We start from the raw sequence: 23,314 nt of genomic DNA, 5'->3' as shown, positions 1-23,314 counted from the left end.
AAGAAGCTTTCTGGGTTATTATAGATGTCGTGATTTTTTGATTAAAAATTTGAAATAAATTTTACATAAATTTCCATTAACAGCATTGTTTAGGGCTTGTTGGTAAACGAGATCCTTATTAACCCATCTCTTACAGTAACATATCTTGTGCGTACGTGTCTGTTCATGAAGGACAGTCCGTGGTTTTGTGCACAAACAGGGTATGTCTCTGAGAGGCTGGTGGAAAATACAGTTTGTTCTTTTCTGGGTGTTAGAATTTATAGTCAACATTCACTGTTAAAAAGCTGTATCAGTGGCTGGCTGGACGACATAAATAACTCGTTTTAAATGACAAGCCTAGTTTTCCTGGTTTGTATTAGGACTGGTAAGTGCGCGAATACATCAACATAGGGTTTCATCACTGTCAGGTGTTGCTCGGTTTAAGTGTATTTTCATAACTAGGGGATAATATAGGAGACAAAGTAGGAGAGGTAGATGTTTGATACTTAACTGATAAGACATCTTTGGAACTGGTCTGAATGAATTTATTGCATGTTTTGTTTGCAGGATAGCGTGTTATTAATTATCTGAAAACCATTGGTAGAAAAATCACAATGACATAAGATGAAAGGGAAAATTATTTTGCCTCTTCTTTAAAGCAAAGTACCCCACAGAATAAAAATCAGTATTGTGGGTGTTAAGAACAGTTTGACTCTCAGCTGTAAAGCAGCAGAACAGCATTTTCTGTGTTGTCGGGTTTGAAAGTAAGAGGGCATTCTGAGTGACTTGCAGAATAGCAGGTAGATATACCCGTGGATGATTTGTTGGTGCTTTTATCTGCAAGATCCTGTCACTTGCTATTACAGCTTAGAAACCAGGATTTTCAGAGCACGAGTGTGTCTGAGAAGCCCTCAGCCACCGTATGACTTTCCAACATCTGTTTTCACAGATCTCCAGTAACGTTCTCGAGCAGATAACTAGCTTTGCCTCAGGAACATCCTATCATCTTCCCTTGGCTCACCACATACAGCTCATTTTTGATCTCATGGAGCCAGCACTGAATATCAATGGACTTATAGACTTTGCAATACAGGTAAACGGAGTTCGTTTCTGGGGGTTGTGTCAGGATAAAGCTGTGATACATTTTCTGTAAAAGCAGAAAAAACCCAAGAGCTGGACCGCAGGTTCTCCTGATAGGCTGCCATCTGTTTCAGTTTCCTGACCTGTGAAACAGAGTGCCAGATACTTCCCCTTCTGTCTTATTTTGACAGTTATGGAGAATCAATAGATGTATTTTATTTTTAAATCTTTCAAAATTTAATTAAAATTCTGGATTATTTTAGCACAAATTATTTTAAGGTGGGCTTCACTGTTTCAGACTGAACCATGGTGTTGCACCATAAAGCATCTGGGTGCAGAAGTGTCATGTGGTTCTGAGGAAGGTTGTTCATACTGTAACAGTTTATTTTGCTCCCTCTTTCCCTGGTTCTGTAGGGAGTAAGGAATTTAATTTTTGTTTGCCATATTGTTTTTCCTTAATGGTTTGGGGTTTTTTTTTGGTTTTTGTTTGTTTGGTTGGTTGGTTTGGGGGCTTTTTTGCGCCTATTTTGCCCGTTTAACTTGGAAGTTATTTTGAATTTGGTATTTTGGTGTGTACGTTTGCAGCTGTTGAATGAGCTGAGCGTGGTGGAGGCAGAGTTGCTGCTGAAGTCGTCCAGCCTGGCGGGAAGCTACACCACGGGGCTGTGCGTCTGCATCGTCGCCGTTCTGCGGCGTTACCACGCCTGCCTCATCCTCAACTCGGAGCAAACTGCACAAGTCTTCGAAGGGTTTGTGGCCGCTGCCGTTTTCCAAAAAAGCATTTCTGGTGTGTTCTCTTTAGCGAAAGCCGCGTTTAGGTTCCAGCAGCGAGACCAGCTGCCGCAGTGCTGCTGGGGGGCTGTGGGTGAGCTCAGGTGAGTGGAGCGGCTGGCTGCCCTCTGCAGCCTGCTCCCCGCTGCTGGCGGCTGCTGGGGGCTGCACGCCGTGTAAGCTAGAGAAGCGGGAGCTGCGTGTCTTGATTTCCTGCCCGCTCGCCCCGTTCTGCCCTGGGCTCCCCGAGTGCCTCCGTGCCCTGTCCTCCCTGGGGGCCAGGCAAGCGCGCAGGTGGCACCGAACTTCAGGTGAGCCCCGTCAGCCTGTAGACACAAGGTCCGTCGTCACGGTGGGCTCTGCGCGGTATCTGACCAGCCGAGACACCTTTCAGGGGTGCGTTGGAACAAACCCGGAATGGTTTTGTTTTTGCAGGTTGTGCGGGGTGGTAAAGCACGTCGTTAATCCCTCGGAGTGTTCCTCCCCGGAAAGGTGCATTTTAGCGTACCTCTATGACCTGTACGTGTCCTGCAGTCACCTGAGGAGCAAGTTTGGAGACCTCTTCAGGTGGGTGGCAATGGGATTTTTCTCACCACCGCCTAGCCTGTAGGCTGGCGCGGGCTGCCGTGGTGTCAGCCCGTCTCGCTTTCCGCGCCGTCGCCTTTGCCGCGTTGCCTTCGCGGATGCCGTTCTCCCGGCCCCGGCAGCACGGCCTGTGCTTCGGAGCCAGCGCCTGCCGCGGAGGAGCGAGGCTGAGCCCTCCCCGCACGCCGAGCTTCGCTTGGCGGGGCGCTCGGCGCGGGCACCGCCAGCCTCGGGGCGGCTGCGCCGCGCAGCGCCGGACCCTCCCCGCCCACCCCTGCTCTCGCAGGCTGTGATGTGGCTGCCTTGGTTTCTGCAACGCAGCGGCGAGTTGGCTGTGACACGTACAGTGTTGGGTGGAAAACAACAAAATCTCAGCTGACGCAGCTGTAATATTCTATTAAATCTTTCCTTTGATGTGGGGAGAGGCACAAACATGTTTGAGTTTGTGAAGCTTTATGCTCAAAGGTTCAGTTTCTTGGTTTTAAAATTAAAAAAATATTTTAGGTACCCTTCTGCTGTATTTTTGTCTCTTAGTTTTTAAAGGCGGGGGGTGGAAACCTTTAGTATGTAAATAGGCACCTTGTGAGACTTACAAACCACTTCAGTTACTGTTTCCCCTCCTAGTTTGTATACCTGGCTTTGGTTTGTGTTTCAGATTTGTGGTTTTCATTTCACAGGGAGCAGGAAAAGAGTCCTCAGTAATAATATTTTAACAGGTTTACAAACACATGGGAACAGTAGCATTTCGTATGAGAAACACTAGGAAAAAGAAACGTGGACTATAGAAGAGCTACAGAAGTGTCTTAACTGTATGCTCATTTTTCTACTTAAACCCCAAAGTTCAGTAACACAATAAAAAAGCCCTTTTTTACTAATACTAACCTACAATAGCATATCAAATCATCTAGTAATATAGAGATATTTAAGGTCATCTGTTAAGTATATGATACACAGCACTTGATTTGAAGCTTCTTGTTTCAGACAAGTGGAGTTAGAAATTCTCTGAAAACTGATAATAAAATTCATGTACACATTTTTTAAACAGCTGTGTATGATGTAATACTGCGCTCATTTTCTTCTTGGTTTCCTTGCTACAGTTGAAACAAAACCAAAACCAGTTGTCTGCACACGGCAACTTGTTTAGCTCCCTTTTAGCACGCTCTAAGTCCAGCTATTTCTCTCCCTCTAAGTCAATTTGAAGCAACAATAAAGTACAGCTCGCGAATGTTCAGATTTAAAGACTCACCTTCTGTGCAGTGCAGTGCTTCAGAAATGGCTTCTGGTGTCACCTGCAGTGTTTCCCATGGCCAGGTTCTATGAAGCGAGCTGCATGTTTTGGTTTAGTGTGCTTGATGCTGTTGTATTCGCTAAACTTCCTTTTTTGAAATCATTCCTTCACTTCTTTTTTAAATCTTATCTCCTGACCACTCCCCCAGCATTACTTCTTGTGCAAGTACAGTTTCAGAGGCTGCTTTGCTCACGTACGTAGTGTTGTACCCTGTGGGTTTTGGACCTTTCTGTCTGCGGCCCGTGGGGTCGGTGCAGGTAACCGCTCTGTCGGCGGAGTGCCGGGGACGGACGCGTGCCCGTTTGAAGAGCGCCTGATGTTTGAGGGGGGGGTTGTTTTCCACGACTTGGTTTTCTTTCCTTGCCGTCACATTGGCTGTCAGAGCAAAGGGCTCCAGTCAGGCATTACCCTCCGTGCCGGTTAACTGGCCTGCGAATGGCCTCCTCTGCCGGCGCCGGAGCAGCCCTGGGCAGTGCTTCGGCGGGCAGGGTGTCCCCAGGGCTCCCTGCAAGCCCCGAGTCCGGGCGCTCCTCCCTCGGGTCACCGATGCCCTCCAGGCAGCACAGGGCTTCCTCTGCCTTTTCCTCCTGCCGCCAGTGCAGTGCTAAAAAAATTCCAAACGTTTTGTGTATTTTAAGTTGATTTCAATTAATAGATTATTGGGGTTTTTTTTTCAGTAAGGAGGAAGTCTTCCCAGTTGGGATAATTAGTGAAGCTTGTCCATGTGGGTGTTGTTTCCAGCTGTGGTATAAAAGCCGGTGCTTGAGAAAAACACTCCTTAGAACATTTTGTGTGTGAAATTTGCATTCTTCACTAACACCTTTTGTCTTTGCCCTGAAGAAAGCCAATGAATGTATAGGCATTCCTAGCCTGGAATGTTTCTTGACATTTTGTCACTGTTATTAATGTCAAAATACAACCTTTCAGTATCTTTTCTCTGTTTACTGATTTCACATTTCAAAGTCGTCTGTTACGTCACATTATTACAAAATGTGGAGGTTTCAATTTAGATAATTTTTCTCATTTTCCCTCAATGAATTCCTCTTATGGCCACTGCAGTTCACTCAGTCATAGCACATACAGCGGGGAGCAGCGTTATGAAGCACTGTTACAGGTCACTGTTGAGGCATCCAGTGCTCCAGGAGGTTATTGCTGGTGAGGAATGGGTGTGTGCTCCTTACCCAGCCGCTCACAATTTCAGTCACAGAAATGTCAAGGAAGCCACTTGGAAACTTGAGGCTTAATTTGTGGGAAAACTGGAATGAAATTGATGTATCAGCCTTATCTTCTGGTAGATGCTCCTTACCAAAAATGAGTTTCAGAACGTGTACGGAATGGTAACCAAAGCAGGATTTTCTAATCTAATCACACGTGTTCAGCAGAATTCCTGCAAAGTACGTTTTTTGGCAACTGTTTTGTTTTTTTTTCTTTTTTCTTTCTGGTCCTCAGTAGTGCCTGTTCTAAGGTGAAGCAAACGATATACAGCAATGTCCAGCCTTCAAATTCCAATTTACTGTGGGACCCAGAGTTCATGTTGGATTTTATTGAGAATCCTTCTGCTCACAGCATTAACTACTCGATGCTGGGCAAGATCCTGAGCGACAACGCAGCCAACCGCTACAGCTTTGTCTGCAACGCGCTGATGAACGTGTGCATGGGGCACCAGGATGCAGGCAGGTGAGGCGAACCGTAAGGTGTTGGAGCTGGATGGGTTTTTACACAGTGTGTGTGAGGTTTCCTTCCACCTTTTTGGTTTGTGTCTTTTTTGCCGTTGTTTTCATTCATCAGTCTTTCTGCTGGCTGAAAGTTTATGGAGTAAGTTTCCTCTGAGTTATTTCATTAAATCGATCCGCAAGATTGAACAGAAGGGAGTAACAAGTGGGAAGGCCTCGCTGGAAGACAGTCAGTAAGCGTTTTGTGTCAGCAGCGGTGCTGTTTCAGACAGACCAGCTCAGCACAATCTTCGCTTGTTAGAAGCCTGTAAATGAGGGAAGGTTCTGCGTGAGGTCATTTCCTCCTTCTGATGCAGTCGGTGTTTAATTTATTAAATGTGTAATTTATTTATTAGGGATTTCATCTTCATAGGTATACGTAGATTTTCCAAAATTTTTTTACAAGTGTCACGAGTTTTAGTGGGTACAAGTACTAGAGTTACAACAGCAGTCGGTTGTACCCAAGAGTGGCCGGGACCTCATGGCACACAGTTCAAGTCAGTCTCCGGGGATCAGAGTTTTGGGTGAGATCTGCACTTCAGCAGGTTGTGCAGCACTGTCTCGGTGTGGTTGTCTTCTGACACCAGCCGGTGCTGGCTCCTGGAGCTTCGGTCTGATCCAGCGTGATGCTTCTTGGATCCGGGGTCTGTGTTAGATCTTTAGATGGTCTCCAGGGACTGACAAGAAGTGTAGTGAAGGACCCTTGGGGTAAAACAACATCAGTGTCAGGGTTTTACGCTGACAGTAGGTTTTCTTTCATAATTCAGACGTTCTTCTCTCAGTTGCTTCCTCCTTCCAGTGTGCAAACACCCAAACTCAGCCTTCTTGTGCAAATGTGGCACTGCAGTGTCGATACTTTTTACCCTGGTTTTCCATTCTGCACAGTTTGCGATGCAGAGTGAAAGGGACCCTGGTTTTCGGATCTAGCCTTCACCCCTGCCCCCAGCACCTCTGCTGCTCTTAGAGAATCGAAACAACCAGAACTTGGTGTTCTGTTCTGATTCCGTTCCAATTTTTCTTATGAAATCCTTGGGCTTGAAATTTAGGCCTAGGTGCAGCAGTAGCTGACAGTCTGTTTTAAGGTTGCTGACACATCACAAAACTCAAGGAAATTGTGGATTTTTTTTTTCTTTTCTTTTCCGCTCGACCCCTGCCCAAAGTGTGCGCAGTTCCTATACCCTTCTCCCTGTCCCCAGTACGAAGCCATCTCTGAAATGTCCAGAGCGGGTCCAGAGGAGGCCACGAAGGTGCTCAGGGTCTGGAGCACCTCCCTGTGAGGACAGGCTGAGAGAGTTGGGGCTGTTCAGCCTGGGGAAGAGAAGGCCCCGGGGAGACCTTACAGCGACCTTCCAGGACTTAAAGGGGGAGAAGAGAGACATTTTACCAGGGCCTGCAGTGACAGGGCAAGGGGTAATGGTTTGAAATGGAAAGAGGGGAGATTTAGTAGATTAGCTGTTAGGAAGAAATTCTTCCCTGTGAGGGCGGTGAGGCCCTGGCACAGGCTGCCCAGAGCAGCCGTGGCTGCCCCCTCCCTGGCAGTGCTCAAGGCCAGGCTGGATGGGGCTGGGAGCGACCTGGTCTGGTGGGAGGTGTCCCTGCCCAGGGCAGATGGTCTTTAAGGTCCCTTGCAGCCCAAACCACCCTGTGATTCTATGAGATGTGGGACATCCTTGGCAGAGCAGAGCAGCTGAGAGGAAGCAGTTTTGTAAGAGCAGCAAAGGGGAACATCTAAATGTGGCCAAACGAGTTTCACTGTGGAACAGAGAAAAAATAACTTGCACTGGGATGAGTCAACTCTGCTCTGTTTTTTAATGGGTTATGTAACTCTGAGTCATGCACCGAGTCTCACACTGCAGTGTGCCATCGGTGAAGTGCAGTTCATTAATGCCAGTGGATTTTGGTGCTCCTCTCCCTCCTAAACAGTAGTGCTGGCCTGGCACGGGGAGAGAGGGCTCCTGCAGCGAGGTGCCACCGGTGGCCCGGGGGCTGGGGAGGTGGGCACCACCCGCACCACTTCACCGTGACGTTTTTGCGTGAAAGAGGATGGAGCTGCTGCTCGTGCGGCAGCAGGGGAAAGGCCAGAGTGTGCCCCTGCGGGGAGGGGCGGGTCGCCTGTCCCGGTGGGTGCAGGCACCGGGGGCTTGGGGGCTCCATCCCTCTTCCTGGGCAGCTGGTGGGAGCACAGGGCATACAGAGTAGGGTTTACACAAGGTAAAGGCCCTGTGCTACTGTAGGTTGGATGGGTGCAAGTTCTGGGGTACAGGTCACGTACCGTGGGTTTGTTTCCAGATGCTCCAGTTGTCCACAGCGGAATAACACTGGGTTATATCTACAGTAACGTAATGACATGTGGACATAAACCCCCACCTTGAGTGAGGAAACACCAGTTCTTCTAGCAAGCGTTGATCTGCTTTGGCTTAAATATTTATTGTTTACAAAATATCTTGCTTCTGTATTAGTTTTTCTCTTCTTTCCTAGGATTAATGACATAGCAAACCTCTGCGCGGAGCTGACGGCATGCTGCACGGTGCTTAGCTCAGAGTGGTTAGGGGTCGTAAAAGCTCTTTGCTGCTCTTCAAATCACGTCTGGGGTTTCAATGATCTGCTCTGCAGTGTGGATGTAAGTTCAGTGTCTTCTGAAGTACCTGTTAAACTTACTTACCTGGGGTGTGCTTAGAGGTGCAGGGGGGTTTGCATTCAGTACCAAATGCTGAGCACAAATTTAGTCCTGTATCCGTTTCAGCTTTCGAGGCTTTTAATGAGATTCCTGGTTGATTTTTGTTCTTTCCTTCATCTTCAGGGTTGATGTAGAACTTGGGCAGTGCTTAGAGTTTTCTCCTTGTAAATTTTTTTTTCTGTATTACGGAAGGATATGGAGTATCAGAGATACTCTTTGAAAGGAGCAGCCATGTCCATATACTTTTTCTAAAATGCTGATGGATGTGGAAATAACAATTTTAAAGACGCTGTTTCGGTGTTGGCTCATAGGTTGCAGAAGTGGTGCTACACTTTGCTGTTCCTTACTCACCTGGGCTAAGTAACCGTAGTCCTGTTAAAGTCAGCAGCGTTACAGTGACCAATGTTATCCACTATGTAATTCAATGTATTTATCTACAGTTTGATTACATATGTTTTTAGGAATAGATTGAAGCTGTGTCCTTTGGGGGCATATTCTTGTCCTGAAGCTAAGGAATGAGTATTAATGTTACCAGTCTTTATAGAATGGTAAAATTTTCTCAGATTTTTATAAGACTAATGTTTTTTATTTCAGAATTTGTGATGGTTCAAATAGGTAGTTGTTAAAATTAAGTTAAGAGCTGTCAGTATTTGCCGTAAAATGTTTGGGAAATGCATTAAAACGTAGACACAAATAATTAAGTGTAAACACTTTACTGTTTTTTTTGTTATAATGAATTTCTTAACAATCATGGCAGTGGTGTGTGCACTGTTATGCGAAGCCTTTGAATGTTTTTCCTTCAAGGTGAGTGACCTGTCGTTCCACGATTCCCTGGCCACTTTCATTGCTATCTTGATCGCCCGGCAGTGCTTTTCTCTGGAAGACGTAGTGCAGCACGTTGCGCTGCCTTCTCTTCTTGCAGCTGGTAAGGAACTACCAAGAGAAAAACTTAAAGGGACGAACTTAAGGCTGCTTAGGAGTAAGAGCCGTGTTCTGAGCTGTGCCCTGGCACGGAGCGGCACCGGTTGTGCCTCGCAGCACGGGTGCCCCTGCAGTTCGGAGGGAGCGGTGCCGCTGGACGGAGCACCCGCGGTGGCAAGGGGTGACAAGGGGTGCCGGAGCTGCTGCCAGCGCGCTGTCCCCTCCTGCTGTGCAGCCTCACCTCCTGCTCGCAGCGCTTTCTGCTCTGCACTGGGTGCTCAAAGCCTGCCCGATCTGCTCCGGTTGTGCATTTCCTTCTGGCACCCACCTGCCTGACAGTGGCACTTTCTCTCTGACCTCTTTGTCTTTGCCTCCAGCCCTGCACTATTGTACTTCTGGTCCTCTTTGTTGGCCACTTCATACGTTTCTGCCCGGGTTTGTGTTTCTTATTTCTGCTTTGTCTATCAAAAGCAATTTTAACCCTGTGTTCTTTTCTGCCACTGATTAGGTCTCTTGCTTAGCAAAATCATACTGTTCTTACCTGGTTTTTAGTGACTCAGGGCCATAAATGCTGATTCCTGCTGATGAAATTACTGTATTCCCATTTAAAATGGGGCTGTGAGGGGGAAAATTTCCAGGCCTGCTGTTGGGACTTGTGAGGTCCTGGGCAGATACCTTACGTCCACGTTCTATCTTGCGTAGCCTGCGGAGATCCGGATGCCGAGCCTGGGGCGAGGATGACCTGTCGGCTACTCCTGCACCTCTTCAGGACACCCCAGGTCTGCCTCTTTCCCCAGGGAACGGGTAGGTTGCCTTTGCTGCATGGTCCTTTTGTTTCAGAAGGCGAACCCAGATGGTTTTTGATGGCTTCAGATTTCATGTGTGAAAATATCCATAGTGCAAGCAGAACCGAGAGCCTGTTTAAAATTGCGGATGTTTTGCTAGTGAAAAGTTAACAGGTACTATTCTTGCTTGTTTGGGAAATATCTCATAGGCATGTGAAAGTATAGGAGTTTGCGGATGCTTAGTCGCTATCAACACCTGGCCGCCCCGGTGTGGCGTAATGTTCACATGAAACTCAGCCATGTTAATGTTACATCTTAAAAAAGAAAATTCAGTTTTAACACAGCACCTGTGTACACTTCAGCACAGAGGAGTACATTTAGAAGAACTGGTCTGTTCTGGTAGTTCCAATTTTGTTTTGGAACTTCACTGAAACAATCATGTGAGCCTGGGACCTGTTAATACTGGTTTTGTGCCAGCGCTGCTGCCGGCAGTGGTAGTTCTTGTCGTAGTCCCCACCTTCCCTTGTACTACGAACTGTGGGGGCAGTGACAGAGTGACAGCTCAGGTAGTGGGTCATCTCTCAGCGATACACAGACTGGTGGGGATACTCGTCATGCAGTTTGGTAGCCATGCACATAAATAGAAATTAAATGTAATTTTAAATAGAGTGTAATAAAGCATCTGCTACAGCAGAAGAAACATGAGGAAATTAGTTCTCAGACTATACTAATGTAGTTCTCCTTCCATTCTGTGGCATGACCTGTGTGTGCGCCACAGACCAAAAGAGGAAGGAAAAGGGCAAGGAACAAAGACCTAACAATTAAAAGGAAACAAGGGGATAACCTGTGTTTTGACTTACAAGTATTTCAGCAAATTTGATGGCAAAACTACTTCTGTGGGAAAATGAAAGAAAAAAAAAAATCAGCCCTTAAGTGGTGCCAAGTTCTTCCATCTAGAAGTAATGTTAGTTTCTTTTGTGACCAGAAATGAAGGAGCTGCTGTTGCATATTTGAGCACAACAAGTAACAGCTGGGAAGAATACAGTCTGAGCGACAGAAATACGTTATGTGGTCCCAGGCGTCCCTAGGAACAAAAGTGGGTTTGAATGGAGAGGAGACATCACGTCTGAACTGTTGGAAGCAGTGCAAATGAAAGCAAATGTGGCCACATTACAGACTGTTCTTGCACAGGGCTCAGTTAACCACCTCGGGAAGGTGGTGGATTTGTCCTCCCTCTCTTTCAGTCTGTTTATCTTCTCCTTCACGTTAGAAAAAGCACTCACCGACTTCGTTTGCAGTCTGCTTCTGAGCTGCAGAAACAGGCTTAGCTGTGCAACAGGCATTTCTGTTAATTAATTCTGCCTCATTTGTTATGAAGACTCGGTGAGGGAAGTCATTTCCTAAATCTGTGAAGTCAAACCCAAAGTGCACTTCAGTGTCTTGTTGTGGTTAAATTCGCTGTTCGCGTGGACACACTGAAATGACAGGCTGCTTTTTCTGTTTAAATGATCATAGCTTTTTTTGGTAGGAGTACATCCTAACCAGGTATCCCAGCTGATTTTAGTGACGTACCTGTTGGTCTTCAGTTTCCATTTCAGAAAATCCAGTTCTTCATTCAGTTACTGTACTTCTGTAGCTATTCTAGATGAAAAGGATTTTGTACAAAGGCAATTTTAGTTGGTAAATAACAACCATTTTCTTCAAGATTTACTCTTCTTTCCATAGGGAAATTATTTCCTGGAATTCGTTCTTCTTGCGATCGTCACCTCTTGGCCGCTGCTCACAACAGTATAGAAGTAGGAGCTGTGTTTGCAGTCTTAAAAGCAATTTTGATGCTTGGTAAGATTATGCAGAGTCACGTGTAATGTTTCTGTTCTAGTGTTTGGGTAAAAAACAGATCGTGCTAGTTCACTTCCCTGGGAATGCTCCTGGGAAAGGAAAGCCCCGATGACAAGAGAAAAATGAGGATGCTTTCCGTGCTTCTGTAGCATGTGAGTAGCATTTCCCCCACAGGTCAAGAGGCAGAGTGCTTCTCTGGTGAGTCAGCCCCAGCTGATGAGGATTTAAGCAGATGTGACTTTCTCACGTTTTGACCCCTACCCCTGCCACCAAGTCCCCGTACACTTCAACCTCAGGCGAGTCCATCTCAAGTACAAAGAGGAAATACGGTCTGAGATCATTTTTCCCACCTTCTTCTGTGTTTTACTACCAATCACGTGTGTCTGTCATTGTGGAAGCTGTAAAAGAATCACCGCTATGCAACTGTCCGTGAATGCAGAGTGTGTTATTTTTCCAAACAAATAACTGCCTCGGAGCTTTGGGTTGGCTTATGTTCAGTTAAAGCTCTTGTGACCTGTGGCGATGTGTGTTTTTGGAGCTAAGTAAATGTCCAGTTAAACAAGCAAGATCTTCCAGATGTGGACATACCCACAGGGGTTTTCCTCCAGCTAGAGCGCCATCATTAAATGGCACAGTATTATATGACTCTGTGGGCCACTGTCTCAGAACTGCCTTAAAACCCCCGTGATCCTTAATCGTGTGACTGTATTGGGAAAGATGTTAAAGGCATAGCTATGTGGGACGGACTGTGGATTTGAGAGTGAGTTTGAAATACATTTATGGCCATTACCTAAGTTCAGAGTGCTGAGGTTTCCTGTTTTTCTTTATTAACAGTGTGAGTGCCTGTTGTTTCACCTCTGGGCAGGGATGTGGTTTGGATAGGGTCTGGTGCAGGGTGGTACAAAGGGAGGTTCGGGCACCCAGTTTATTTGTGCCTTCGCTGCAGCACATCTCCTGTACCCAAAACGTTCATATTTGGAGATGTGTCTTGTTGGCATCCTGCATTGGTTATGTAAAAATTGTACTTGATTTGCTGAGGAAAAGCACCAGGGAAATGATAGCTGTTGCAGTTCTATGCTGAGTGAGTAGAAATCTGTGTTAGAAAAAAGTAATCTTTACCCACAGTGGAAGACGGTGCTGCAGTCAGCTGCTCTGGGGTGTATTAAATATCTTCCCAGGTTTTATCAAAGCATTCGGGAATGGCTTTAGCTTCATGTGTGGCTTGGTATCAGTCTCTTCATCATGGTATTTGCCTGCCAGGTTCTTCCCTCTTGTCCTTCACGGGTACGGATTTGGGCTTGGTACGGTTGCACTCGCAAGCTCGTACGATGCTTCAGTGCAGGGCGGGTGTGGGTGGGCTGTTGGCTGCTGCCGCCTGTTCGCGTGTGTTGGGCACAGGCTTCCGTCAGCTCGTTTCCCACGCTCTTCGCCGTGAGCCTGTCCCGGGCTTTGGGTTCTGCAGGGCTGGACGTGTCTGCTCCGCGCGCCGCTGGGTCGGCGGTGCGGGGCTGCGGGGACCTCGGGAGCAGAGGGACTGTGACGGCTCTCACTCCGCAGGGTGCGTTCTGCTGCGTTGCTGTCGGCCCGCTTACACACAGTTTCTGTTCCGCCTCACGCCTGCCGGCGCCGTTCGTGCCGTCCCTCCCCTCCGGGCAAGGAGCTGGTTCCTTGGGCTGCCCTGGGCCGAGCGGGGGAGGTCGGGGCCGGAGCGCTGGGCGACCTGCGGGCCGGCCGGGCAGAGCTGGCTGAGGGGTCGGGGATGGGACTGGCGCCCTCGGCTCACAGCCACCGCCGCCACCCGCCCGGAGGTGCTGTCTGGGTCCGGGCTGGTCTGCCGCCAGTCCGGGCTCTGCTTCCGACCAGCTCTCAGGTACAAGTTCACTCTGGGTAAGGGGATTGTACGCTGCTTACTTAGGAGTAACTGCAGCAGCACGCACCAGGGTGGGGGCACAGGCGCTGGCTGTTTTTCTTAGCAGTAACTCTGATAAACCCTCGTGGTTTTTGTGGACCAGGGTCATGCAGTACTGGGGAACACAGGAACGGTGGCAGGAGAGCTGAGGGTGCAGGAGGACCCGGTGCACCGCGGTGTTTCGCGCGTTCTGTGTAAATACATAGTAGTCCAGGGACGTGGCCGCCGCTGCTGAGAGGCTGTCGGTCTCCTTGGTGCGGTAGTTTGAAATATTTGCTGGGAGTTGTAGATCTTAGCAAAAAAATCCTTGTGTTTGTGTAACCAGAGGCCCTGGTGTGGGTGTGCGCGTGTTTGAACGAGCGGCTGGAGCCAGCCCCTTGGTCTGGTCACTTCGCGTCGGTTGTTGGTCTCGACAGTGAGCTGAGGGGTTTCCTAGGGGATGGCTGTCGCACGTGGTGCATCAGTTACGATCCACACGAGTGTCTGATGACTTAAACTTTGGGCTACGTTAGCCCGCTTCTCATGCAGGCTGTTGTCATGTGCAGTCCTGGATGGCCTCGCAGGCTCTGGAGTGGTATTGTGTGCAGCAGTTTGGGCTGTTTTCCCCACTGTTACACGCTGTAGTTGCATCTTCTTCCTTGTCCAAGGTTTCAGGCCCAAACCCACATAAAACGTGCACTGCTTCAGGTCTGGTTTTTGCCTTGTGTCCGAAGTATTTTTCCTTGCTTCTCTGGTCACCCCTGCTGGTTTCAGCTAGGCGGTGGTTGTAGAGCCGTGCTGGTGCCTTGCAGAGAGGAGAGGCTCACCAGTGTTTGCCAGGCTCCCTCAGTGTGCTCTGCCCTTTTCCATTCCCGGGAAGATCAGTCACTTGTCAAGAAGTTCATAGTGAGGTGGGCTAAGGGACCGCTGCTCAAGTCTTGTCTCTTGACCTACGGAGTGTTAGTAAATCAAAGTAAGAGAGAAGACTTGGAAAAGGGGCATCCGAGAAGAGCGAGGAACCCAGCTCTTCCTTATCTGCCAGAGCAATTCCGTACACTCCCATAGCTTTTCCTGTCCGGCACGTACTGGCTTTCTTTGTGTTTGATTTGTAGAAACCTTTTCCTACTTCTGAACTATCCGTTAAAAGATGCTGTGCAAAACGGAGGACAGCGCTTGGAACATGGTGATTTTCGGAGTCAGTTAGTGCTGACCAACTTTTGAACGCGACTGCCTCACTCCTGCTTTACTCCTCAGCTGGCCTGTGCCTCCGAAGACGTCCCTCAGCGGGTAAGGGGTCTGGGGGCACGGGGGCTTGGGTAGGCGTTCACCTGGTGCTTCTGTGCTTCTGCTGTACAGGCGACGCCGAAATTGGCAGCAACAATGCCAACTCCTTGAAGAGCGAAGACTTCCATATGAGAGGCTTGCTAGATGAACTCAACGAGGATGAAGTCTGGGGTTCCTCGCACACTTTGAAACCATGCGGAAAAGCTGTTTCCATAGAAACGGCTAGTTTAAGCGAGTATGCGAGATACGTGCTAAGAACAATTTGCCAGCAGGTAATCTCTAGAACTGCTCTTCTGTCTTCGTTTGGAGAAACAACGTTATTTTGTTTGAAAAGTGTGATGTGTATTTTGGTGCGGAGTGAATGCTGAAGTGTTTCAATATTTAAGTTCTGTTTGGGTTTCCCAGTTTGGACAGTTTATACACAGAGTAGTATGTTATTGGGGGGGGGAGTTGCTTTAGTTGGTTATTAGCACCTTCCTCTACTCTGTCAGAATTGAGGTGGTTTTCCTACCTGAATCTTGAGCACTGAGAAGACAGTCGGAGCGCTCCATCAGCTGTCTGCTCAAAGTGCTTTGCCGTAGCATTTGTTGTATTGCAAAGTTGCTTTGAAAGTACAGAAGAAATGAATTTTGGAAAACCTGTTACCGGTCTCACACTTTCAGCTGGTACCGAATGACAGAAGACGTTTCTGATCTCCCATGTTGCACGAACCATAGTTCACTTCAAGTTTTGCATATGGAAAAATCACCTTTCTGTTTACCTTACCGAAAGTTAGTATTGCCTTGAAACTGTCTTGTGAATCTGTTCTCCGATTCCTTACAGGAATGGGTTGGAGAGCACTGTTTAAAAGAACCTGAGAGGCTGTGCACAGACAAAGATCTTATTTTGGATCCCGTTCTTTCAAACAAACAAGCACAGAAACTCCTTCAACTTATCTGTTATCCTCATGGTACTAAAGAATGCACCGAGGGTGACAACCCTCAGAGGCAGCATATCAAACGCATTCTTCAGGTAATGCAGTGGGGAAAAGGTGGAAAAACTACCTGCGGTGTGCTGACCTGTCATTCAGCGGCACCACCAAGTGACGTAGCTTTGCAGCTCCCGGTGCAACGAAGCATTAGGATCTTTTTTAAAAGATTATATGTGCTCGGGCTCCCCCCTCTCTGTGGCAAACGATTTATAGTGTGACTCCTGGTGTCTTGTTACTTCTGATTCCACAGTCGTGGAGGAAACAAGCGTACAGCACGCTCATCGTTGCTGTTCGTCGTTGTCAGTCATTAGGAAGGCTCTGACAGCACTGTGGTGAAAGACACTCCTGCTCCGTGGAGTAGGCTCACAGGCCTTCACGGGTGGCCCTAAACTGAGCATTTCTTCACATGCAGCTGCGTTAGGGACACCTCATTTCTTAAACTACAAAACGGGTTTTCTTTGGACAGAGCTGTGAAGAACCGAGTCGGCAGTGTCTGGAGCAGGACTAGGCATCCGTGTCCTGCAAACCAGTCACTTCGGCTGCTGCGTTTACCTTAATCGTGTCTAGTGTCCTTGTGCTAGACACAGACCTGTCCCCTTGGATGGCAGTGCCGTGGGTTAATGGAATTACTAATGAAAGAGCGACTTGGTTTTCCGTATTCCTATGTCACTAAATTCAGATTTTGCAGAGAGCGAGGTTTTTTATTCAGAAAAGTTGTGTGGTTAAAAGTATTGAGTGTTAGCTGCAAAGGTGTGGAAGTTAATGTACAGTCTTTAATAGGTCAGATACTTCATAGGCAGGTCGTTAGACTGTTAAAAGGTGTAGTGGTTGTGATGGTCTGCTTGTAAGATGAGGCTTTTGCATGTAGCATATACAATTACGAGATTTTGGGGTTTTTCTGCAGACCTGTAAAGCATTAACACTTGTCCTTGTAATGTTAATTCTTACCTAGAACTTGGATCAGTGGACTCTCCGGCAGTCTTGGTTGGAGCTGCAACTAATGATCAAACAGTGCATGAAGGAGCCTGTGAGTATTTGTTTTCAAACTTTCTTATCTAAATATTTAATGCAAAAAAGTATGTTAAATTTTAACGTAGTCCACGAGCAAACATACCATGAATGTGCTAGTTTACTTATGTTTTACTGTAGGGTTCTGGGTCTGTGGCTGAAATGAACAGCTTGTTGGATAATATTGCAAAGGCGACAATAGAGGTGTTTCAGCAATCCGCTGATCTAAACAATAACTCTTCTAACTCTGGTATAGGCCTCTTCAATCCAAACTCTGTTGGAAATGCTGACACAAGTAATACAAGACAGAATGGTAAAAAGACATTCCTAAGGTATTTTTTGTAGCACCTTTTTAATTATTTTAGCCAACATGATGCTTAATTATGTGTAGATTGCGTAGCCTTTTTTGCACTTGAAACAGGAATGTACAGAAATGAGTTTCCTGAAGGTTACTTCTATGTACTTTTGTTTAACAATAAATATAGTTGCTATTCTTGAATTTTCTGGAAACCAGAAATTGTGACTGCTCAGTCCACGCTAGTTACTCCAGATGCATTGTGTCAACTGCTTTATTAAAGCAGTTCAGTCTTGTAACAGCTAATACTGGTTGCAAAACTGCACGGATATTTTGGCTAAAGTAAGTCTGTTCTGCTTCTAGTTCCTCTGAGCGGCGAGGAGTGTGGCTGGTGGCTCCCTTGATTGCAAAACTGCCTACCTCGGTTCAAGGTAGGGTCTTGAAAGCTGCGGGAGAGGAGCTGGAGAAAGGTCAGCATTTGGGGTCATCTTCTAAGAAGGAAAGAGATAGACAGAAACAAAAAAGGTACGACCTTGGGAAATGCCCGTACACAGAGCTGAACGGCATGTTTGAGGGAGGAGCTTACTGAGGACTGGGTTTGGGCTTCACAGAAGCTCATTGGTTCACTTCTGTGGAGCAAAAAGTTATCAACCCCAAACAGGGCTGAGGTTTCATTTAGTCTGAAGAAATATCATTGGTTTCAGAGGAAGAAATGTGTAAGCTTTGTAACACCTCTTCTGGTGGCTGTTCTGCAGCTTGGTGATGGGAAGTGTTAGAGGTTTAAAAGAATAGTTTGAGTGCATGTTGTCTCTTCCCTTCTCTGGCAATAGGCCACTTTTCTTTCTGTTATGGTCCCATAATTGTCGTAAGATGGCACTTAATTCCTGTTGGGAATTAAGCTTAAGCTCATCTCTAACTTTCCAAGTGCATGAGAATTTCAATGACTTCATGGTTCGTGATTTTCCTTTAGTAAAGTAGGCTGACACAGTGCTTGTAGTTCCTTTGTAGTTCTTCAGGTTGTGATAGAAATGACACTGAGTACTCTACACAACAAGGTCTCTTAGCTTCAAATACCGACCATCGTTCTTTTTGTGAAGCTCTTCCGGAGTACAGTTGTTCAAGAAAACACATCACTTCTTAAAGGCTTGTGGTGTTGGACTGCTGTGTATGGTCCCACCGTAGGTTTCTTGTTCTTACCCGCTACGAGTGTGCGTTGTCTTTGTGATCGCCCTGGATGTTGCCCATGCAGTGTACGTTCCCTGAGCCAATAATTGGGCTTTGCCACTTGATAGGACTCTTGTAAACCTCTGTTGCCTCTGTTGATTTTGACTTTACATTATTTTATCGTTAAATTCTGCTGCTTTCCAGCCTCTTCCACCTAGCTTGTTTTCCCTTTATGGTTAGAAGATTTACTGGTTTTTCTTTCCGTCATAACTGCAGCGTGCCCGTAGCTCTCTGTTATGCTGGGCTCCCCTAGTTCATCTGGGCTCTTTCTTTGGTGAGCTCCTTACGGCGTGTATCGACCTGTAGAAGTTCCGTTTGCCCTGTTCGGTTTCTGAGTTATGTACAGTTTGTATCAGCTTTGTGAAGCCCTCTCTTCCTTGTCCTCCTGATTCCTCTGCAATACCTGCTTGATCTGTCGTTAGGTAAAAAGCACATCTTGCTTTCTGGATCTCTTTGGTGGGTGTTTCGGAGCATTCCAGCACTTTTCCGTTGGTCACTGGCTCTCTCGCTGCTCGCATCCGTAGAGGGACTATGGAACCTCTCTCTGTCTTCCATCTCTTTCCCTGCGGGAGAGCTCCAGTGTTCAAAGTCCAACCCAAGCCTCTCTCAGAGCCAGAACAAAATGCCTGGAGAAGCTGTTCCTCACGGTGGTTCTTCTGTGCAGAAGGAGAAGCATTTACAAAGTTGTTGCAGTTCTAATAATAAATTATTTCCTTGTGTGCTTTTCGAAGCTTTTCAGTCTCTTCTTGATGGAAAACGAACGTTACTACTTGACAAAACCAAAGATACTGTGGGAAAGTACGAAATCTCATCTGACATATACCAGGTCTCTTTTTCTTTTTTCAAACTGCCTTGTGGAGCAGGGATAGCAATTGCAATAACAACTCTCTTGCGAACTGTAATTGTTTCTTAAGGAAATTAATGAGAAAAAGGTGTTCTGACCATGTTGTTCCTAAAATCTGAAAAATCACTGTTCAGCATGACTTTTGAAAATACAGACTTTCCGTTTTGCTCCTTTTATGAGACCTTGGGGTTTTGCCATTTTTTTATACTAATTGTCACCTAAATTGTTGAAGTCAAGTTAAATGCCAACTGAAAATAACTGTTGAAGTGGCTACTTGTAATAAAGACCCACGTGTGTGTGTGGATGTCTGTTTAGGTTGTGTGTATGGCTGCATGTAACTTCCATGGGGCTTATCTACCTAAAACTGCAAAAATCATTGCATGAGCTGTTACTCGGATCCCTTTGCTGACGTTTTTAACTTCTCTTCTACTTCACGTGTTGTGCTTCCAAATTCATCTTCGTGGATTTCTTTCAGTTTGTATTAATTTTATGTTCATAATGGCTACACATTAAATAGAATATTTAAAAAAACCATCTGAAAGCCCTGGCGTTGGTATGGCGTATCTCGTACAATCAGCTAAAGCTGCACCTCGGTGGACTAAGCCCACGTTAGAACTTCAGTGCAACTCAGGCAGCTGCCATCCCAGTCGGTGCTTGTGGGGAAACTTACTTGGGATTCACTTCAGGCCACTGCCACAGATTGGAAACTGTGGCTGCCTAATCTCCCCTGAAATTATATCCCTGGTTAATCAAAGCAGTCTTAAAATAATGTGTTCTGTTTCCCAGGCAGGCCTTCAGGTGTCCATGCAAGTCAGTCAGTCAGTGCCCCGAGCTGGGTGGGTTCTCAGTAACGACATGCGTGTTATGGGCATTTAGGCTGGCTGGTGCTCTGCCTTCTTCTGTGCATGTTCTTTTAACTCGTCTGGCAAGGCTTTAATTTACTAAAACAGGGACAGACATAGATGCAGGCAATGCCACTTCCAGGAAAAAAAGTAGACGAAACAAGGAAGGGAGCGAGGATGGAAAGTATCAAAATAACTTTACTAATTGACTTCTGTGTTTGCCTCTCTTAAAGCATGTCTCTCTTGAGTCAGCAACCTTTCCTTTCCTTGGTACTTACTTGCCTTAAGGGACAGGATGAGCAACGGGAAGGGCTTCTAACATCACTGCAGAATCAAGTTAATCAGGTAAAACGAGCACATAACCATGGGCACCCTTCGTTAGATGTTTTATGTGTCATCAGTTTTATGGGTATACGGTGGTGTAAAACCAGGAAAATGACAGTGCAATGGTGCGCCACGGGTAACAGTCTATGGAAGGAAGAATGAGGAGGTGTGTGTTCCTTTTGAGAGTGAAGGCGTCTGTGTTTTCTAAAATACGATACAGAGGAATATAATGAACTGGAGTCTGATTTCAGTTCTTTCCAGGAGAAACAGTAAAAGATGTTTGTCCTGAGAGGAACGGTCTTATCGGTCTGTAGCTTGATCATAAAAAGTTTTTGTAAGTTTGAAACTTTCCTGCTTTAGGAAAACCCTTTATCTTCTCCAGCTGATACGGACTAGGAGCTTTTTGTATTTTAAAACCCAATATTGCTAGTGCCAGCCTGGTCCGTTGCCCGCAGCTCTTCCTTTGGATCGCTTGTGCTTACTGCCAGCCTCTGCCGAGTCTGCTCTGGCCTTCCTGCTCCTGCCTGGTTCGTGCTCTAGCCTACACAGCTCCTTAGGACTGTCTGTAAAGTGCGTGTGTGCGGTGCCCGGTGGGGTGGGTGCGTGTGTCCTTTCTTCTGTCTCTCGTGTCTCAGCGTTACCGTGGCGGTGCAAGTGGATACCTGTAGGGCCGTTACTCTCCTGTTGCCTCTCAGCTCAGGTCCAGGCCGTGACGTAGGTCCGCATCCGAGGTGGATTCATTCCTTTGGTGCTTTTTATCCCTGCCGTTACTGCCACTTGGGCTTGCCTTTTGCCGTGTGGGTTCTCCCCTGGACTGCAGCTGCCCCAGGTTCCCTCAGCTGCTGGTCATCCCTCATCCAGAGATCCCACCAGATCCTCTTCGGAAGCTGCATCCAGTGCAAGATGTCTGTTTACTTGCCCGTGGTGAACAGTTAAATAGGGTGTTTGAAACAATAGTTTTAACAAAGGCGTAACGAAGCTGCTTATTTTCTTTTTGCCGCAACAGGAAGATGCAGTCACACAATTGGTAGCAGATTATCGGCTCTTTACGAACTAATTTTTTTCTCCCACTACTTAATCTGCTCTAAGCCTTAAACAGGCATGAGGATAAAAAGGTTAAGAAATCTTTTATGATTCCTTATAGATAATGGTCACAAATACTTAAGCTTCAAAGGAGAATGTTCCTCTACAGGAAGAAAACAACCTTAATGAAATGCTTTTTCTTAGATCCTCAGTAACTGGAGGGAAGAACGGTACCAGGACGACGTTAAAGCCAGGCAAATGATGCATGAAGCCCTACAACTTCGTCTTAACTTGGTAAGAAAAACTGAGGTGGTTATCCTGATGTTATAAAGAGATGCAGCAGCTACTCTGGAGTAGGTGGTAAGGAGCAAGAAGCACCACATCAGGGAACCGCAGGGGCCTGGGCTCCCTGAGAGCTGGCAGCTGAGGGTGTCCTTCAGCCCCCAGCTCTGGGCATCAGGCGCCTCCCCTGGGACGGGGACAGGTTGAGGCCACGCCAGGATGTCAGCCCATGGGGGCGCTCAGGATCGGGCCCGGCAAGGGGAGCCAGGGCCAGAGACAGCCCTGGCATGGCCAGGCAGGGCCGTGGGGACGGGGTGCTGGGGACAGCACGGGCTGTTAGTGCCCCCTGTGCCCTGACACGTGGGGTCTCTGCTCCTTTGCTGGTCGTCTCTGCTCCTCTCTTGTTTCAGCCGTGCCTCCTGGCCGTAGCGTTGGGATGTTGTTCGTACAGAATGAGTGGGAAGGATGGCCCATACCTTATTCATGCCCTTTTTTTGTGCTGCTTTCTTCCTTTCAGTGTCCCTGGAACCCCAGAAATGTATCATCCCTTTGTGGACATTCCAGGCCGTTGTCCACTGATGGTTTATCCCCATGTAACAAGCAAGGATTTGATGGAATTAGGCAGTCGATATAGTTCAGGCTGTCAGAGCTCTCCAGGGATGTAACATTTGGCTGTTTAACTTCCATGTGCAGTTTCAGTTGCTGCTACTTGGTATTAAGCAACTTAGAAAGTTTCCATCAAGTTCTCCAGTGTCCCCCATCTCTTGAAACCTCCGTAGCAGACGTCAGGGCCACCGCGGCTCCTTTAGCCCAGTGCAGAGGGTGTGCGGAGGCTGCACGTGAGGCCAAGTGAGGGAGCACCGAGGCAGGAGCAGCACGGCAGCGTGGTTCTCGTCCCGTCTCCTCGGAAGGTGCTTAGGTGCGGCCTCGCAGCTCGCGGGGGCACCACAGCCAGGGGCTCAGGCCAAGGGGCCTTGAGCCCGCCGTGACCAGCTTTGGGGTTGCTGCAGCTGCACCTAAAGTAAAGCAGCTCTCACCCGCCTCTGAGCACCACGGAGGCGTGCGCTTCGTCGTGGTGTGGGAGAGCTCTCGATAAGGGCAGTACTTGGTTTGTTATTGAAGCAGCAAAATTTTATCCTTTTGTAAACCATAAACGGCTCATGTAGTGCAGGGAGTGATCTTTGTAGACACGCACTCAGCGAAGTTTAGGAGCTCAAACCAGGTACTGGGAATTGAATCAGTCTCTTGTGTTTATTGAGCAGAACACAACCCTGAAATAAGCTGTAAGTACGGGGAAGAATTGTGTGAAGTGGAACAACTACGAGCACAAACGGTGAAGGGATATAGAGTGATCATAAAGATGACAAAATAAAAAGATCTAATTTTGGAAAGTTACAAAGCAGGAAACACCAGGAAAGATGATTTGCTGCAGATAGTGAGTGCAGGGATAATGTGTGAAACAGCGAAGCTGACGGCAGAGCAGGAAGACCCAGTGAGGAAGGAGCAGAGTCCTTCTGACCCGAGCTCCCTGAGGCAGCCTGTGGAGCGGCAGGGAGGCGTTTGCTCTTCGACAGGGCTGTCACTGTCCGAAGGCTTGAGCTGTGCTTCCGTTAGCTAGAGGTGTGTGCCTTTGGGATCTGGGGCTGGACTCTGTTCTGACTGTTTGGTAATGGGGCTTGCAGCCTCGGCAGGT

The 23,314-nt window shown here is 47.3% G+C and overlaps 1 protein-coding gene across 2 annotated transcripts in view; it reads left to right on the top strand.

Moving 5' to 3' along the window:
* The window catches only part of MED12L (mediator complex subunit 12L), a 143,969-nt gene that overhangs the window by 101,166 nt on the left and 19,489 nt on the right, over nucleotides 1–23,314 (top strand). For both annotated transcript variants that reach the window (XM_086467963.1, XM_086467962.1), the window contains exons 18-32: nucleotides 929–1,072; nucleotides 1,645–1,808; nucleotides 2,266–2,397; nucleotides 5,153–5,380; nucleotides 7,894–8,035; nucleotides 8,897–9,017; nucleotides 9,716–9,817; nucleotides 11,524–11,637; nucleotides 14,882–15,081; nucleotides 15,632–15,820; nucleotides 16,732–16,806; nucleotides 16,929–17,119; nucleotides 17,446–17,607; nucleotides 20,226–20,337; nucleotides 21,544–21,633. In XM_086467963.1, coding sequence (XP_086324089.1) covers nucleotides 929–1,072; nucleotides 1,645–1,808; nucleotides 2,266–2,397; nucleotides 5,153–5,380; nucleotides 7,894–8,035; nucleotides 8,897–9,017; nucleotides 9,716–9,817; nucleotides 11,524–11,637; nucleotides 14,882–15,081; nucleotides 15,632–15,820; nucleotides 16,732–16,806; nucleotides 16,929–17,119; nucleotides 17,446–17,607; nucleotides 20,226–20,337; nucleotides 21,544–21,633 — 2,166 coding nt within the window. The remainder of the gene's footprint in view (nucleotides 1–928; nucleotides 1,073–1,644; nucleotides 1,809–2,265; nucleotides 2,398–5,152; nucleotides 5,381–7,893; nucleotides 8,036–8,896; nucleotides 9,018–9,715; nucleotides 9,818–11,523; nucleotides 11,638–14,881; nucleotides 15,082–15,631; nucleotides 15,821–16,731; nucleotides 16,807–16,928; nucleotides 17,120–17,445; nucleotides 17,608–20,225; nucleotides 20,338–21,543; nucleotides 21,634–23,314) is intronic.

This window comes from Leptosomus discolor, chromosome 7 (assembly GCF_034619465.1).
Source record: "Leptosomus discolor isolate bLepDis1 chromosome 7, bLepDis1.hap2, whole genome shotgun sequence".
Classification (NCBI taxonomy): Eukaryota; Metazoa; Chordata; class Aves; order Leptosomiformes; family Leptosomidae; genus Leptosomus; species Leptosomus discolor.
The sequence above is the reverse complement of the archived record's forward strand: the minus strand, read 5'-3'. Positions and strand labels throughout refer to the sequence as shown.